General features: G+C 36.3%; 2 protein-coding genes across 2 annotated transcripts; one reads left to right on the plus strand and one right to left on the minus strand.

Annotated features, from left to right (window-relative positions):
- The first annotated feature begins 5,209 nt into the window (after nt 1-5,209).
- On the plus strand, nt 5,210-7,668 carry LOC106746910 (NADH dehydrogenase [ubiquinone] 1 alpha subcomplex subunit 9, mitochondrial). The gene is made up of 7 exons (XM_014624055.1): nt 5,210-5,293; nt 5,459-5,676; nt 6,105-6,398; nt 6,491-6,657; nt 6,856-6,984; nt 7,071-7,260; nt 7,379-7,668. The coding sequence occupies exons 1-7, from the start codon at nt 5,254-5,256 to the stop codon at nt 7,559-7,561; spliced, it is 1,221 nt and encodes a 406-aa protein (XP_014479541.1). The 5' UTR covers nt 5,210-5,253; the 3' UTR covers nt 7,562-7,668.
- A 2,321-nt stretch (nt 7,669-9,989) lies between these two features.
- On the minus strand, nt 9,990-16,427 carry LOC106746911 (leucine-rich repeat and immunoglobulin-like domain-containing nogo receptor-interacting protein 1). Its single transcript, XM_014624056.1, has 3 exons — nt 15,931-16,427; nt 14,838-14,960; nt 9,990-12,559 (listed from the first exon to the last, which is right to left on the minus strand). Exons 1-3 carry the CDS (start codon nt 15,946-15,948, stop codon nt 11,498-11,500), a joined length of 1,203 nt encoding a protein of 400 aa, XP_014479542.1. The 5' UTR covers nt 15,949-16,427; the 3' UTR covers nt 9,990-11,497.
- Nucleotides 16,428-19,481: the final 3,054 nt, after the last annotated feature.

Below are 19,481 nucleotides of genomic sequence, written 5' to 3' on the forward strand. Positions count from 1 at the left end.
TAATAGTGCTCTGCCCCATTTTGGAAGGAATGTACATGAGTTTTATAATTAATAATTGCTCAGCGTTGGATCAGTCATTGCAGATAAATTATTTAGCCTCTAGTCATTAGATTTAATGCCTCTTAACTTTTATTTATGGGTCCGTGCAAAACAATTAGTCTACGATAATCTGATAGAAACAGAAAACCAGTTTTGAGAGTGTATTTAAAATATATTTATTACTATTTCTAGTACAGTAGGAATATTCGAAAGAGCAGTCATTAGTTCGACGAGTAGAAACTTGCATTCTTATAGTAAGAAGAGTTTTAGGACATTTATTGTAACTATTGCAACAACTGATAAAATCCATGGAACAGATCGAAACGTGTAAACTATTCTAATTCAATGATTCCGTATAGCGAATTATAGACATCCTGCTCATAAATTTTTGAATGTTTATCTCTTTTTAATAAAGCATTTTCGAGCCAAATTTATATTAACCTTTTTTTCACCTATTCAACCTTGTTAATACATTTTCCAAGTTTAGCCCTGAGCTTTGCGGATATCTTGTATTGAAAATATGTTAAAGAGATGTACTTACAGAATCAATCTTTGTGTTGGCCAAAAAACCACAACTTTTGGGGTTTTCTTTTCCACTGTGAGACAAAATAATTTCCACTGTGAGACAAAATAATTTTACCCAAAAGTGTGATTTATCGCTTTATTCTTCAAGATTAAATAATATCGATCGCAAATTATGGTCTCTCTCGCACGCTTAACGTGTTTACAAATGACTGCGAAACCGCTGGACATTTCGCAAGAGAACTCGCAACGCGAATACGAAGGGTGAATTATTTCGCGGTGCGATATAAATTAACTGGCCAATATTTGATTTGCTTGCGATTACGCGATGAAACACTTGTACATATATTATGTAATATGCAGCCACGCGTGTGCCTAACATAACAACGAAAGAATTATACAAATTCATAATTCTTACGTGACAAATGACGCATGAAGGCGCAGTGTCCGGACGCGCGAATTAAACATTCCGTCAAGGATCAATTAAGACTGCGCTTATCTCGTACTTTATTGTATCACATGTAACGTTCGCATTCCTCGCGTTAATGAAATTAGTAATCGTTCGTTTAATGCGCATGCGATTGTGAATCTTTAATAATTCGGACGCCACACAGCACAAGTTGATTCTAAAAATAGCTGCGTTCAGCAGAAAAAAATAGCTAATAATTGTTTTCCGATGCACTTTGCAACGATTATAAGATTTTTTGCTGAACGACATTAGTAATTTATGCTGTTCCAACATGTTTACTAAGCGGTCCAGCATATTAAAAGTATGCTGGAAAAAATAACTACCGCTAATATCGTGTGTATGTGTGTGTGTATATATATATATATATATATATATATATATACATATATGGAACAATGGCTGTGTTCAGCAGAAAAAACAGCTTAATAATTATTTTGCGCTGCGCTGCCAACAGCTTTGCAATTGCTTTAAGATTTTTTTGCTGAACGATATCAACGGTCGTCATTTTTTCCAGCATACTTTTAACACTATGCTGGCGGAGAGGTTTAGTTTAAGATCGTATGCTCGGAGCGGGCTATATTTGTTGCATGCATAACACTGAGAACGAGGACCTCCTTTGGGAAAAAGATAATGAAATATTAATACGTCTGTTTCTAAATATCAAAAAATAATAAACGATACGATATATTTAATTAAAAAATGCTTATCTATGTATTAAAATGTTTGTTACGTAACTGAAACACAACTCAAAGAAATAAAATACAACTGAAATACAACTTAAAGAAATAACATCTTAAAATAGAAAAATTAATACAATAAATTTACATAATTTAATAAAATAAAGTTTATTTTCTTTGAATTACACGCGGGTTTCAATCAATCTTTGCGAAACCGATAGCCCACACGTCAGATAGTAAATGTAATGATATAGCGACAAGTCCCTACGCATCTCAACAACAAACTCTTTGACAAAAATTAACAAATATATAACTTCAGGTGCTCTAAAAATATTATAATATACATATAATATTTAGAAACTTATTACTTAACTTTTATTTGTCAAGCTTAATATACAGAAAAATTGTTTTTCCTTGTTTTTTTTTACCATTCTAGTTTTTTAAGAAAAACGTACTAGTACATCAACCGCTCTCAGTTTTACTTTTGAAAAGACGTAGTACTGCGTCATCCGATAGCAAAGTGTTAATATACTGAACCGTTTAGTAAATATGTTGGAGCAGCATAAATTGTTAGTATCGTTGAGCAAAAATCTTATAATAGTTGTAAAGTGTAACAAAAAGCAATTACTAGCTACTTTCTTCTTCGCAGCTTCATTCAACGCAGCTATTCTTAAAATCAACAGTATAGCGTCTGAATTATTAACGATTCACAATCGGATGCGCATTAAACGAACGACTACTAATTACGTTAACGCGAGGAATGCGACGTGAATGTTACATGTGATACAATAAAGTATGAGATAAGCGCATATATAAATATGTGTGTGTGTGTGTGCGCGCGCGCAGGCGTGTACATACCAGGTGTAGAAGTATGAAACCGGAATTTCCCTATAGATGGTGCTAGCCATCAATTTAGGGACCGTAAGACCGCTTCTGCAGCGCCATCATCTCCCTCTAACAGCTGACGAAGATTCTCAACACACAACAACCCAAGTTCCATACACCGGTATATTTTTCTATAACCTTAAACATGTCGAGTTTTGTGCCTACGAACTACGATTTGCGGACAGCATTGGTTTTTTGTTATCATTTGAAGAAAACTGCTGCGCATCGAATGCTTGTCGAAGCTTACGGTGAACATGCTCTTGGTAAAACACAGTATTTCGAGTGGTTCAAAAAATTCAAAAGTGGTGATTTTGACGTGAGAAACGAAGTGGGAAACTACCGAAAAAGTTCGCAGACAACGAATTGCAAGCCTTATTGGATGAAGATGATACTCAAACTCAAGAAGAACTCGCGGATGAATTGAATGTGACGCAGAAAGCTGTCTCAATTCGTTTGAAAGCCATGGGAAAGNAGGTGAAACCGTTACCACTGTTAACACTGATCGCTACCAACAGCAAATGATCGATTTAAATCGCGTGAAAAACGACCGGAATATGGAAAAAGGCAACACAAAGTCATTTTGCTCCATGATAATGCCCCATCACACACAGCAAAACGGGTCAGGGAAACGATCGAGGCGTTCAGTTGGGAAATACTAACGCATGCGGCTTATTCTCCAGACTTGGCTCCGTCCGATTATTCATCTATTCGCATCAATGGGACACGCTCTCGCTGAACAATTCGTATGAAAATATACGAAAATGGCTCGATAGCTGGTTCGCTTCAAAAGAAGAAATGTTTTTTTGGCGTGGCATTCATAAACTGCCGGAGAGGTGGGAAAAATGTATAAATAGCAATGGACATTATTTTGAATAAAATATTTTTTATCATTTTCAAACAACAAACGTGTAATTTTTACAAAAAAATTCCGGTTTCATAATTCTACACCTGGTATAAATATACAGGATGTTTGAACCCTGGATGAACACCCATACACCCCTTTTATCTTGGAAGCAGGGTATTTTGGAAAAAAAAAAACGTTTCAGACAAAAGTTGTATGGCTTCAAGGTGTACATAAGGTAATGTCATTGATTTGATCTTGAATAATCGTTTAAAAGTCATATTAAGGTTGATTTTTTCAAATGGTACGCTCTATTTTTCAATACATATTCTTATAGCTTATTTTGAAAGCTTTCCCAAACACTATAATCAAATTTTTTTCATTAAAAAGTTTATAAAACTTGAAAATTTCAACATTTGGACAAAATACAATATATCCTGTAAAACATTCAGTTTTCCGTAATCCTAATAAACTAAACTTTTATACACAGAGTGATGAGACTAATCAATTGGTGTAATAAAAACGAATTAAATATATAACATAATTATCTTTAAAAAAACTGTGTAATTGTTTATTACAAGTTCATTATTTTTTTGTCTCTCATGTTCGGGGTGTTAGATTAACATGAGTCCCCTTGCGATTCTGGGATAAATGAATGTATGTTTGCCTAAGCGACTGAGTGTTCAAAGTGAGCACCATTCTCTGCGATGCAAGCATCTACTTTATTTTGAAAGCAATTGATTGCTCGAAGAATTTCTTCAGCACCTAAGGATCGAATTGCTTCACTTATTCTACGAATCATATTGTCCCTCGTAGTCGGACGTTCATGATAGACGTTTATCCTTCCCCAGAAATAATAATCAAGGACGGTACATTTAATGCAGTTTGCAGCAACTATCGATGTATGCAACGGACATGCATCTTGTTGGAACCACATATTCAGGCGCAATTACAGAGGAAGATTTTCTAGTAAGATAGGAAAATCCGTCTTTATCAAGGAAAAATATCTATCACCGGTTAGATTTTCGTCGAAGAAAACAGGATTTGACTTCCAATAATGCCACACCATTTTTGCCACCAATTTTGATTCGATTGGCTAAACATGAAGAAACGTTTCGCGAGTAAGTTTAACCAGGATAACGCTCTTGCCATAATTGGCCATGTTTGGTCGATAGTAATGCAACGCATGCGCTGTAGTATTTCTCCGACGCTATTCCCACCAAATGCCGCTATTGGTTATACATATACTGGATCTACAGTCTGATACGGACTTTACGCTCCGTTTCTAGATTCTTAGGTCCATCGTGGCTTCTCTATTATCTAGGACTCTAGCGGAACGCTGCCCGAATCGAGTCAGCATATTTAAAACGCCAATAAATTGCAATAAAATTGTAAAAATTACTGGAACGCTGGCTGAGTCGGGTTAAGTTAACGAGTCGAAAACGCCAATGAACTATTAATTTGTATTGTCAGCGCATTTCGAAATACATTTAAAAGGATACCAATTCAATAAATGGAAAACGCTATTAAAAACTCTCGTCAAATGCACCCGAATCCACCCTGAAATTTCTCACCCTGCTCTACTCTCAGGGATGCATTCAGAGATTCTACTATATGGGTAGAATTGCGTTTATAAATCAATCATAATAGAAAAATATTTGCTCTTTCTATCTCAATTGGTCAATTGACGACTACTGTAATCGGTCGAGTAGGATTTCTGAACGCATCCCAGGATAAAATTTTTGAACGCCCTAATTAGAGTTCCAGAGCCATCTGTTGAAGGAAGGAAGGAAGGTAGTTTGCATGGACTGCCAACGAAAATGGCTGCTTTGATTCCGAGATACACTGTACGAGCAGCAAGTAAGATTTCTATTTTCATATATATCTTTTATAATAATAATTTAGTGTGTTCTTTGAAGACCCGCGATACCAATGTGTTATAAAACTATCGCTTCATTTATACCTGTAATATATATTGATTTATAATTATATAACCATAACAATTGCATTTGTTGTGCATTTTAGAGCAGCAGACAATATGTATCGCTGCTGTCGCGGTGCAGACGAATTCTACTCGTTATTACTCCTCGGAACCACGGATTATAAAAAACCCGACTACCGCTTCCTTAAAAAGAGGCACCGGTGGTCGTAGTTCTTTCAATGGAATGGTGTGTACATTATTTGGCGCAACTGGGTTTGTTGGACGGTATGTGTGTAATCGTCTTGGGAAAATTGGTACTCAGGTATATATAAAAATTATATGCAAACTATTAAAAAGAACGATCACCGTTTAAACTAATGTTTGATTTAGCTATTGAATTAATCGTCCTGTTGTCATTGGTTATATTCAGCAGAAAATGCAGCTTAGTATGTGCTATATTGCTGATTTTTTACTGAATGACACTTAGTCGTTCATTCTTTTCCAATATATTTTACTAAGCAATCCAATAAATATCAAATGTATGCTGGGAAAATAGCAATTACTTATTGAACACAATGAAAAATCATAATTGCTAATGTTGCTCAGAAGAAAATTTTATAACAGTTGCAGACAATGCAAGTACAAAATGTTTGCTGCTTTTGATGAATGCGGCTGTTGTATCGGGATTACAATAATAGTCAAATAATAGTACAATCAATTCTTTAATTAATTATTCAATCCTATTTGTAGGTAATAATACCATACAAATGTGATATGTATGATTGTTTGCCGTTAAAACTTTGCGGAGATCTTGGACAAATCTTGTTTCAACCATTTCATCTCCGTGACGAAAACTCCATAAGGAAGTGTATCAAGTATTCTAATGTTGTTATCAATCTGATTGGACGAGATTGGGAAACTAAAAACTTTACTTTCTCTGATGTACATGTTGAAGGAGCCAGAAGACTTGCTAGATTATGCAAGGAAGCAAATGTTGAACGTTTCATCCATTTGTCAGCTCTAAATGTAGGTGATAAAATAGAGGTAAATTGAAAAGTAATTTTATCTTATGACACATTGAATAAAACGTGATAATGTTTATGATTTTACTTTATTAACAACTTTTTCACGTTAAGTCACATGTATTGGAAAGCGGTTCCCGATTTCTTTACACAAAATGGAAAGGAGAGCAAGCAGTACGAGAGGAGTTTCCCGAGGCTACAATTATACGGCCGTCGGAAATATGGGGCCAAGAGGACCGATTTTTAAATCTCTATTCAGGTTTAATGAGACGTCATATGAGGTAAATTATGTATGGAATAAATCTTCTAGCATTTAACACACTGTAATATGTTCACTCGATTTCAGTGATTAATTATTTGATCGTGTTAAAGTCAATCCTTCCAAGTATAATATTTTCCCAAGTAACTGCCATGCGTTACAATATAGCTTGATGCGTTACAAATAGTGATTATCGTTAACCAAATATATTTTCTTGCAGAACTATACCAATGTGGAAAAAGGGTGAACAAACTGAAAAACAGCCAGTAGCTGTGTACGATGTTGCTGGAGGTATCGTGGCTATCGCAAAAGATCCCAATACCGCTGGTAAAACTTATCAATTTGTAGGGTGTGTATGCGTACAATCAGCTTACATGATCATACATGCAATTTCTCACGTTCTTACGTTCTTATGTTAGTATTATCCTTATACAGGCCAAGACGTTACAAGTTGTCTGAATTGTTAGATTGGTTCCATCGAATACGTATGCGTAATCCAGAAGATTATGGTTATAGGAGAATAGACTTGAAGTATGCTCCACTCTTCCAGCTCAAAGTTACCTTGAATGAAATCATAAGTCCCGCGAATCCACTCGGATATTTGCAGTGGGAACATCTAGAAAGGGTACGTTTTAATATATTGCAAAATATAGCCGTATTGTACTATAAAATGAATATAAATTCTAACGGCTCCTCGTACACATTAGGTAGGACAGATAATATTATTTAACTTTGCTTCACAGGAATCTATATCCGACCGTGTACTGAAAGAATTACCTACTCTAGAAGATCTTGGTATCGACTTAACTACCATGGAGTCACGAATGTACTGGGAATTGAGGCTGTATCGCAAGGACATTCAATATATGGAGAGCGTTGGAGAATTCGATCCCGTTCCTGACCCACCGACTGTTCCACTTCATTAAATCCCCCCCTCCTCCCAACGTGCTAGATTAAAATAAATATAGAATAAAATGTATACTCTCACTGTAAAGGGTATATTGTTAATTAAATAATCGCGATAAAAAATATACGTTAATTATTTAAATTTTCGTACTCTATAAGTTCTATTAATTTTAGGCACATATTATTGATGAATTCATGAAATCTCCCATCTCATGTTCGACAACAATTTAATATCTGGATTTCTTATCTACAAGTATAACAGTTGAGTATAGGTCTGAGATATCCTGTATATTTATTTATTTTTAGCATTCACAGGATTACGTGTCAATGTTTTATTCCATTATATGACAGAACATTCTAACTACAATGAAAGATTACAGTTCTGAATGATCGTATCTATTAAACGCTATTTTAAACATTAGTAAAAAATATAAGCTAGGTTGGTCCTCGGTTATTATGCTGACCGAAGGCCAAGCAAATCTTACGTTGTAAGTGGCAGCGAAACACGCTTTATATAGTTTCTTTTTCTCCTTTTAGTCGTAAGCATATGTAGCATTATATTTCGTAGCTCTGATTTTGTCCATAGTATGTATAGTTCTTGGACGTCATGTATTCTCACCTAAAAAGCATTCCTCACAACGTGATTATATGAAGAACGAAACATTTTATGGCATATATCTTGTTTTACAATTGCTTCCTCTACTTAGTGTTCTCTCACTCCTGTGTCTTGCGCAATTCATGATAGCAAGTAAATACAAAACATTGGCACAGTAAACGTTTTTTATACAAATTGTGTATACAATTGTTTATAGTATCAAATGTAATTCGAGAATATTTTGTATATCATCATGTTTCAGAAATTTCTAACTAATCAATGATTCTTTAAATTAAAAAGGTAAATTTTCGCATGTCTTACGATGTGTTATAATGGCAAATAATTTCTAAAGCAACAGCCAAAGTTGAACGTCATGGCGGAATTTTATAATAATGATTTCCATTTTCGCGCACGCGATATAATCGAATTTTTCGTTCGATTGTCACGATTATAGGATGTACGTATACGAAAATTATAAAATAAGATTTACAAGGTAAAGAGTTATTCGCCTAAGATATTGAGCATACCATCTTTCTAATACGTCAATAATATGCGAATTAAAAAATATCGACAGGATGGCATACTTATTAACATTAAAAATAATCGCACTTAAAAATATTTTAGGCTTTTCGAAGCCCCAATTTATCTCTCTTACTTTACAAATGTTTCAAACACGCGATTCATGTTTAAAATAATTTGAAAAGAAGGAGTGAATATTATATTTCTCTCGGAGATCAAAGAGAAAAATATTCTTATCACAGTAACGAATATATTAAACGGTCGTAATCAATATATCTCACAAAACGAATGAATTCAATCCACTTATTTTGTTTCCTTTTCTCGCCGGACGTTATTACCGATTTATGTCGAGCGCTTTCTGATGATCTTTCACGTCAACATAATTAAACATATACCCAGACAGCTAAACTTATGCAAACAAATTTTAAGCAGAGCCTGCTCAAAATTGCAAATTTTGTATGCAGAAAGACATCAGATATAACATAGGATCTGTTCGGAGCAGATTAGCCGAAGAGAACCGATCTGACGGCAAATTAATAGCAAAAGCCAAGTAAACTTGCTGCGCGCAATTCGGCGGCAAGTTCTGCGTGGTTTTTGCTCCTGATTATTCTAGCAATCTGACATCTATTTGTCAGCAGGCCCTGCCATCAAAACACGAGCTGAGTGTGGACATAGATGGCTATGGTTTTGATGTGGGATTCTGATCAACCCAAGTAACACGGCTATATTCGCTGCGACGATAAAAATGTCTTGCTAACTTTAATTATGGTTGTTTAGCTGCAAATGTTATTTTGCTGGACTTTTAGCTGTAAAAGCGTCATGACAGCTATAATAAGAACCAAAATTAAGTCGTAACCATTTTAGTTGCATTAATTGATATAAAGTCGCTGTGACAGCAGTAACAAACACTGTTTTAGCTGTATTAATGGTTGTAAAAGCATCATGACAACTATAAAAAAGGAGTCAAAACTAACCTCAGTCAATTTGCTTCTTTGGAATTAGAGAGTAAATAATTGTAATTTGGCTGTAATTTGTATGTCGCAGTGAAAGCAAAAAGTAACATGACTATCAATTTTATGTTAAATTTAATATGTATCAGCGATGATCAAGAGGAGCCAAGCGTTCATTCCTGCGGCTCTAAAATTATTATTTAAGGATCTGTAAGTAGTTTTATAATCAATCTATATATATTGATTATAGAACGTGTGTCATATCTCTTTAAGATAGCTCGATGCTTTCTTTTACGTGTAATAGATATATATATACGCATTTCTTGAACGTGTGTGTGTGTGTGTGTGTGTGTATGTGTGTGTGTGTGTGTGTGTGTGTGTGTGTGTGTGTGCGTGCGTGCGTGCGTGCGTGCGTGCGTGCGTGCGTACGCGCGCGCTATGTTAAGTATGTATGTGTGTACTGGATGTTTTATAAACACACCTGTAAAGTAAAACTATACACGAACGAATACTTGTTAATTACATTAAGATGCGCGCAGACTCACGCACACTCACACATACCGTCGATTGCAAAATACGTCAACGCCTTTTGCGTGAGTCGGATATCGTAAAGGCTAATGATAACTTAACAATGAATATTATTCATGCAACAACTCTTAAGGGAATGCCATATTTGAAAATTTTGCCGGCAAAATACTAAATTCTTTCTGTAAAATTTATACATCGTATAGACTACATAGAATTATATAAATACTTTTACACGGTAAAAATACGCGCGAAAATTAATTGGAGCATTGCTCAATATAAAAACGACTAAACGTTTCAATTGATATTTCTAGCTGTCAGTTAACGTAAATATTCACCTGATACCGAAATCCTGCAACTAGTACGTACCGAATGTGTTAATATTCCAATCAGGAAAATTTCAAAAGACATTTTTATATCTTCTTAATTAAATTTAGAGATCTACCAAAAATATGAAAAGTATGCAAGACAATTTTTATATAAATACGATATCACGAAGCTTACTCATTATTATGTAAGGTCACGACGTATCCACGACTGACAATCGCGAAAGAAGAAAGAAACAAAGACGGGTTCCTCTACATTTTCAAAGGAAACGATATATTTCCTCAAAGTATTCGTGCATTTTTTATACTTAATGGTAATATATGAAACAATTTAAGGCCGTATGCTTGGAGTTATATTCGATTAGACTTTCTTAAATGTCATACTAATATTTTACGATAACTAAGAGACGTTCGATATTAGATAAAACGATTTTCTCGATATGTATATCACGTTCGATTTACTTTCATACGTACGAGAGGATATGTATCCATTTATGCGCGAATTATCGCTCGCATTTTGCGGATCCGTCATCACAACAACAGCAACAGTGTTATTTAATTATTGATTGATTACAGGCTCGATCCGCTTTTCACCGAAAACGATATTGCGAACGAATGTTGCCGGAATAACATCTTCTCTACCGCTGCAGTTCTGCATTTACATCTTTGTTTCTCTCATTAATAATATTCTCCTCGCCTAACGATCAACCATTATATGCGCCGTTGAAATTTGTAAGAGAGAAGCAGATATGTACTTATTCCTCTCTGAAGACGAAATGATGACAGGATACTCATTCCAGAAGCAAATCAGAAGTCATCGAGATACGATGCTACGGGAAAACGATAACGAAGCGAAACGGGCTTCCACGATTTTACCGGATTACGAGGCCTCATGAAAACTGGCGACGCGCCAGTAGAATCGATACAACAATAAGCACGCGATATGAAATGGCTCTCGTCGGAGTCCGAGGCGAATATCTACCAATAAGGAGTAAATATAGAAGACGAGGATGACTGACGGGAGAATGGCCGAAAGAGCGTTCATCGGAAAAATTTGGCCAAGAACAGGAAGCCGAACAGCAACGTTGACAGACAAGAGACGCCGACGACGCCCGAGCCTAGGTTGTCCTGCATCACGTTGTCGTGGCATCGGGCGACCAGGTCGAAGTCCACCACGTTCATCGGCTTGCCGTTGTATTCGAACGGCGAGATGCAGTAGTTGCGCCGCTGGAATTCGACGCTGTTGCCGCGCACGAAGTCACTCTCGAGGACGTTGTGGGCCTGGCAGTCGCACGGGAAGTGATTGTCGATCGCGCTCAGTGTCTTCACCTCCAAGAGGATGTCTCGGGGATGCCGCGGCGCTTCCAGTACGTGATTGCCGTGAAAACGTAGTAAATCGATATAGTTGTCGTGGCGCAGGTGCAAACGTTCGATTAGGTCAACCTTGTTATTAAGTATATTGAGCCGATCCACGTGGGCAAGGTCGGCGAACGCATCCTTCTGCACCACCCCAAGATCGCTCTCCTGGATATTGAGTGAGTACACGTGTGAGAGGCCGCGAAACGTGTACGCCCGCAGACCGGACAAGTCCATGTAGGTGAGTTTGAGCAGGCCGACATGCTGCAGACCGTGGAACGCGTCCTGCTCGATGGTGCGGATGCCGGATGGGAAGACGAGTCGGACGACATTGGTAAGACCAGCGAATGCGTGGCTCTGGACAGTCAACAGCGGGTTGTTGATCAGCAGGATCACCTGCACGTTCGATGTGCCGGCGAACGAGTAGCCCTCGACGTAACGGATCTTGTTGTTCGCCAACAATAACACCGAGACGTTCTGCAGAGCGGCGAACGAGAACTTTTCGATGCATGGCAATGGGGTGTGTTGGATCGAGAGTTCTCGCAGCCGATTCAAGCCGCGGAACGCGAACGGCCGTATGGAAGTGATGTTATTGCCATCCAAGGTAAGCTTGCGCAAGATTCGGAGACCGGCGAAGGCATCGCCTCTGATCACCGGGAAGTTATTCTTTGTCAGTGACAGCTCCTCCACGGTCTCCGGCAGCTGATTCGCCGGGATATCCTCGAGGCCGCCTGTGTTGCAAAGCACCTGAAAGGATGAGCGTAGTGAGTTTGAGTTTTGAGTCGAACAAAAAGGCCATTCTACAATAACCGATATGTCTGTAAGTCCTAAGTCCCTTGAATATAAAGTCTAGATAATCTGTGGCTTTGAAGCAAAACAGCATCGATAATTATAGTTTTCTTCTATGAACACTATTATCATAAACTGCACAATAAATTGTACATTATATTTTCTTATGTTAGACATTTATTTCTTAGATTTATCTTCTACAAACAGATAAAAATATAATTATGGTTTAAACTTATTAAAATGAAAATAAATAATAGCAAATACAGACAGTAAATTAGCAGAATGATTGTAATCTTTTCAACAATCATTCAATCTATTAAGGCCACTTCGAAATTTAAAAAAAATCGAAAAAATTTTTGTTTTCCTTAAATAATAGTTTATACCTTTTGCTCAAAAACCACCCGGAATTGTCTATTTAAACGAAACGGTTGAACCGAAATCGAAGTTTCTTTTTGCCGCTTAATTGGTATAACTGTATTCGACTTTTATGCGGAGTTTCAGCGCGGTGTATCCGCTTTACGTTCATTCGGTTTGGTTACATTCAAACAAAATGTTCGAAGAACATACGTTTTAGAACCTTTAATATATATCTTACGTAGCAAAAGTGTCGCAGTATCACAATTATGCTGCTCTGTTATAATTCCATTTTTTAACTAAAATATATACATCTTGAAGTTTGATTAGGTCTATTTATAACAAATTATTTAAAAAATATATTAATTGCTAAAAGATATTAATATATTAATATAGATAATATATAATTGTTAGAGCATTGCTTAAGAGGCTATACACAGAATAACAATGAAAGCTTTAATTCTATCGTATAGTCGATGGCACCTAAAGCGATCTCAAGTGGAAAAATAGTTTTTGATGTTGCAGTAGATATTGCTGTTTACGATTTTAATAACGATCTAATAAATATAATAGAATCGTGCGTTTTCCCACCCCACAGATCTCAATGGGAAGATTTATTTTTAAATAATTCTCATAAGATATAGGTTTTGTCATTGAGCGTCGGGTGTGTTTTGAAATTCGTCGAAAAAAAAATTCAAATCGTTTTACAAACAGGTACGCACACAATCGGCAGATTAAAAGTCGTAACCACAAAAGTCGTAGACTTCTATACTACTAGACTGTTATCTTCGCAGAGGCAAGTGAGGCAAAGTTGACGGCCATTTTGTGCATGGCATTTTATATATCCAGTGTTCCGGTAATATTTTGTCACTAGATAGTAGTCATATGATAGTAGCTTTCAAATATTCATTGGAACTGTTCCAAGAGGAAATCTTTAGATTGTAAGTTGACGAATTGGCTAATGAGATATTTAATAATTTATACAGGGTGTCCCAAACTAATCTCGGTTCCCGTGGTGTGCAGATAGAACAGGTGGAACAGAAAAGTCACGTACCATTTTGCAAAATTCACAATATTTAATAAGGCATTTATTATTTTGTTTCGGCTAATGAGCACACGGCAAACGGTAGGCCGAACTCTATATAAAGAAAAATTGTTTACTTCCGAAAATCTCCTAGAAACAATGAACATCAACTGATTTCTACAGGCGGAGTAACGAAGTGAACAGCGAGCGGTATATGACAAAGAATTATACGCAGAAAAGAATCACGCCTCTCGCCTCTTAATACTTCGTTAAACTATCATTGCTAGAAGATCTTCAGAAGTAAACCATTTTTTAATACAGAATTCGGCTTATCACTTCCAGTGCGCTCAGACAAAATAATTAATTCCTCATTAATTATTGCGAATTTTGCAAAATGGCACATAAGTTTCATGTTCTACTTACAAAAATATTGATGTAAATAATATGATTTACCAAAAAATCGTTATTCCATATCATGCTTTAATTTATTTTCGCAGCCTCTCGTGCAAAAAAATATTGGCATTTTGCATCAATTCATTTTACGGTGCAAGTTCCGTATATGAACCACCCACTATCACACACCAACAAATTCACATTATGAAATTTGCCATACACAAAATGGCGGCCACTGCTAAAAAATTTGACTGACTATCCCAATAGGCTGCTTGGTCGAAGATAACAGTCTAGTAATATATAAAAGTCTGTGTGCAATGCATCTCATGTCCAATACGAGAATATGTTTTTTGATGATACATTTTTTTATTGAATACGAGATGGGTTGCGAACTCGAAAAAAATTTTGCAACCATTTAATGACTGATGATACATGAATATTTGATGAGATTTCTCTTGTTCTCACCTGCTTCGGGGAAAGGCAAATGCATTCTGGTGGGCAACCTCGACTTTTCGCCGTAGTAATCTCTGAATCGGAGGTAAACGTTAGGTCCACTGCTGCTATGCATAGCAGATAGTAGATGCAGATCTAGAAAACGACATGTGCGCTTGATATAGTAGGTACATGATATCTCTTTCGTGCGATCGCGACTCGATAACTCTTTTCTCATCATGTAAATACAAAAACGAATAGATTCGCAGAGAGTAGACGCATGACATATATATATATATATATATTCCTTATGGGATTTATGCCTAGTTCCACCACCATCATGATTTAAATCTAATCAGCAATTAATTCAACAGGGAATTGATCGATCGCATTGATCAATTAGCTGAATTAATGCAATTAGCCGATTCCACTGAGTTAATTGTCAATTAAATTAATCAAAATTCAAAATCACCCTTAACACCTTTAGCGAGATGACACGATAATAGAAGCGGTAATAACTCATGAAAGCCGCTTAAGGGCGACGGACTAACATTCCTAGTCAGATCTAAAATCGTCACAGGTTCATCTTCAGGTGCTTCGACCCGTATAGCATCTGAAGATGAATTCGAAACGATCCGTCTTTCAGCGATCTCGCAAATGAAACGTTAGAAATATACCGACACATAGGCAGCAGATTCGATAGCAGAAATACCGTAGCAGATCTACAGCCAATCCGTATCCGCATCAAGCTCATGTTCTGTTGACAGAAAACCTGTTGACATAACTTGACAGCAGATCGGCGGCAGAAACCGAGCGGGAACTGTAGTATATTTCGTTTAAACACATTTAAATGGTGACGGAGATCCTGTTTACGTTGTCATCTATCATCATAATCTTTGCCAGCAGATCCCGTTGTATTTCTGCTAGCAAATTGCCGACAAAAAAATGTACAGCAAATACTGCGTGAAAATCAGCTCCCGCAGATTTCGCTGCTTGAGTTATTAACGAGCCCGTGAATCAAGTGAACTCGGTCTGTCGCGCGCGCTGTGTCACAGGAGCCGCCGCGCACAGGACGAACGCATGCAAATGCAAGCGCGCGAAATGCGTGCGGCGCTGCGTAATGTACCTGCGCTCTGCGATACATCAATCCCGTCGATTTTTACGGCGCATGCCTCGGCATATCCGGGTAAAAGAGCGTCACGTTCGCGAAGTTGGCTGCCAGACGATATATATACCACTGAAATGGGGCCAACGAGGGAGAGAGAGAGAGAGAGAGAGAGGAGTCGTTGACACGTTACTCCACGCACTGCCTTCGTTCACCCGGCACTCGAATCGTCGTCACACGCACCCCGCGCGCACGTACGCACGCACGCACGCGTGCTGATCTAGATAGAGCTGATTGTAGTACGGTGAACTCGCAGCACCGCGGTTCTCGTCCGTACGACCTGTCCGCTTCTCTCTCACTCCACTGCGAAACGCGAATTTCGTAGCACTACGAGAACTACGAGCAAGCGGAACGAATTTTCAGCATCCGCGGCTGCTGCATTCGCCGGCTGAGCTCGGGGCTTTATTTCTCCTCGATCACCCTCTCGCCACCCTCAGGGTCCCCTACCCCCGCGAGTTCCTATGCCGGGCACCGCCGCCGCCGCCGCCCGAAGACGCGTACTGCGCAAGCTCATAATTATTCTCCCCGCGCGCGTATTGGAGAATGAGGCTTATTAACAGGAGGTAACTCTGTCTTTCTTGTTCTCTCTCTCTCTCTCTCTCCACCCATCCTCTCATTCTATGTGTCTATTCATCCTATATCTTTCCTTGTTTTTTTCTCGATCTGCATCCTCTGCAACTACCATCGAGATCCCGATGATGTGCATCTCAGTTTTAAGCTTTATTCGGCATATCTGCAGAGGAGAAGAAACGGTTTTTTCTCTCGACTCTTCTCGTTCATTTTCTTCTACCCTTTTATTTTTAGTTTATTTAAGATTATTCCAGTCGTTGCAGAAAAACAGTATCGATGAAATAAGAGATCGGATAAACAATTGATCGACGATTCTGTTCTTCGAATATACGCAGAAAAAAGAATTTGATAATAAGTACCAAAATCTGGTGAATATTTGCCGATCAAATATTTGATTACTGCAACTAAATAATTTAATTCTGTATACTCTATATACATCACTGTAGTTCTATATATTTAATGTGTGAAACTAAATTATTTAGTTACATTAATCAAATATTTAGTGGGCAAATATTCATCAAATGTTAATACTTATTATCAAATCCTTTCTTCAATATAGACGCACTACTGATTCGTCATCTGCGACATAGAATTTCGTATTTTGTGTGTTAACTGTAGTTGTGCGACTCTTTAGGTTTGTTCTCTATTCCTTGACCACACTAGATTGCATCAGTGGCCTTTTCTTTTCTTGAGATTTAGTAGGAAAATAGAACGAGTACAAAATAGGCCCTTTCTTTTGTTTTATTTAATTCTTTCAGTATAAAAATAATAATAATAATAACAGAGATAAAATTATATCGCAATTTGCCCCTCATATTTATTCGTTCTTTTTTTTCAAACAACGATAGAATACGCACACACGTATGAACATACCACGAACCACCATATTCGGCACTGCGTGTACCCTAATCAAGGTAAACTTAATCAATGGGCTTGATTAAAACGGAATATAGCCGTGAATTTTTTTTGTATCGTGAAATCGGTTCGGTGCGATATTCATATGTCAGATTTACATAATTATTATCTAATGACAGGTTAAATAAAAATGTAATATTATATCAATAATATACTTTATTGATACATTTTTTCAATAATATATTTTATAACAAACGTGGTGCAATATTACTAGTAACGTGCATATACACGTGATGAAAATAACAATATAGATAAATTTAAATACATCTATATTGTAAATAATTACAATATCGACATAACTCCGATGAACAGTCGGCTGCGATAAATCATCTAGCTTTTATGTAATTGTACTTTAAGAAATGTACGAAACCGACAATTAAAACAAACATTATTCAACACCTTCACCCGCAACACTCTGATCTCGAGGTTTTCATCAGAGTTTTGTACAATAATGCAAATATTCACGATGTGTACTTACATTGCATATATGTCTATGTGTTTGAATCTGCATGTGCGCACACACACGCGAGTGTATATGCACGCGTGTATGCATATTTGTTATATACGTGCATATATTGAACATAATAAAATCAGTCTTATAAGTAATACAACGCTAGTTGTTAAGGCAACCTTATTCATGACTATGATTATTTACAAGAGGTATTAAAATCACTATAGAAAATCAATTTAAAAAACGTTTTATCATAAACGGTTCGTTTGTACTAGCAACATGTGTCTTTTTTGTTAAATATATTAATGTGGTGTAAACGGTGTAAGTTTCTTCTATGGGCACAATTTAACAAAACAAAGAGAACAAGGTTAAAAATATAAATTTACAAAGTAAAAGAGACCTATCTAAAACTGATATTAATATTTTTTGCATCAAATTTTGCACAAATCAATGAGGTCATATTTTTATTAAAAAAAAGAAAAATATTTCTGAACAATTTCAATGAAGCAACAAATCGAATGTCGAGAAATTGGCAATATGTATGTATTCTAAAATTAGATAAAACTGCGGATGAACCGTACACTCAGCTCCTACTAAAAAATATCCTTGATAAAAGCTGATTGTATTTGTGTAATAATATTTATCACGATTGTTGTCCATTGAAACGTAAACATATTAAAGTACAGAACCGTGTATATTAACGTTTTAACATACATTGTACAAAAAGTGCATGGTGTTCTTGAAAAGTGTCCAAAATATAAGATAATTACATATAACAAGTTCATATAAAATAATTGATTCGATGTACTACAAATTAAAAGCAATGAAAAAATTCATGAATATTTTAAGTCGAGAAATACAATATGATATTTAATCAGCGCGTGTATTATTCCACACTAGTCGAAAGATAAAAAGCAAAATATATAATATTGTAGCATTCTACTTAATTACAATCAGTATATAAATATATAAAATTCAGAATTATAACAAATGATACTTTTAAAAAAAGTTGTAGCAATTACAGCAATTGCTTCCTAACGCAGAGTTGCTCGATGAGTTGTGTACATGAGACAGCTTTGTTGCTCGAATAAGTGAATAAAAAATACCATATACGGATAACAGTGATGAAATTTTGTCATTTATAATTATTGCTTTCTTTTTATGCTTCAAGTATTCTTCCTCACCTAAATATTTGTATATCATGTAAGATTATCGAGGCTATCAATATTTTAGAGTGATAGTTGCATTTGTTAAACATACTAATCACCTTAAAAAATTATAGGTTAATCATTAATTTTTACGAACGATATAATCCAGCTACTAAGAAACTTAATCTCAAGAAAGAGATTATTAATGTTAAGATGACATTCAATCACACGATGGCGCTGTCTTTGATTGTACATTAAAAAGAAAAAAAATATATATATATATCATAAATATATCCCTGTTTTATAAAAATTCTACTGTAATAAATATGAAATGGCTTATATATTGAGGTAGAAACGTTCAAAGGCAGCTTTGGCTCGTCGAGCGTTGTCAAGGCAAGATATCGGTAATAATTTACCAATTATTATTA

Source organism: Dinoponera quadriceps, unplaced genomic scaffold (assembly GCF_001313825.1).
Source record: "Dinoponera quadriceps isolate SergipeBrazil2010 unplaced genomic scaffold, ASM131382v1 scaffold1852, whole genome shotgun sequence".
In the NCBI taxonomy this organism is placed as follows: Eukaryota; Metazoa; Arthropoda; class Insecta; order Hymenoptera; family Formicidae; genus Dinoponera; species Dinoponera quadriceps.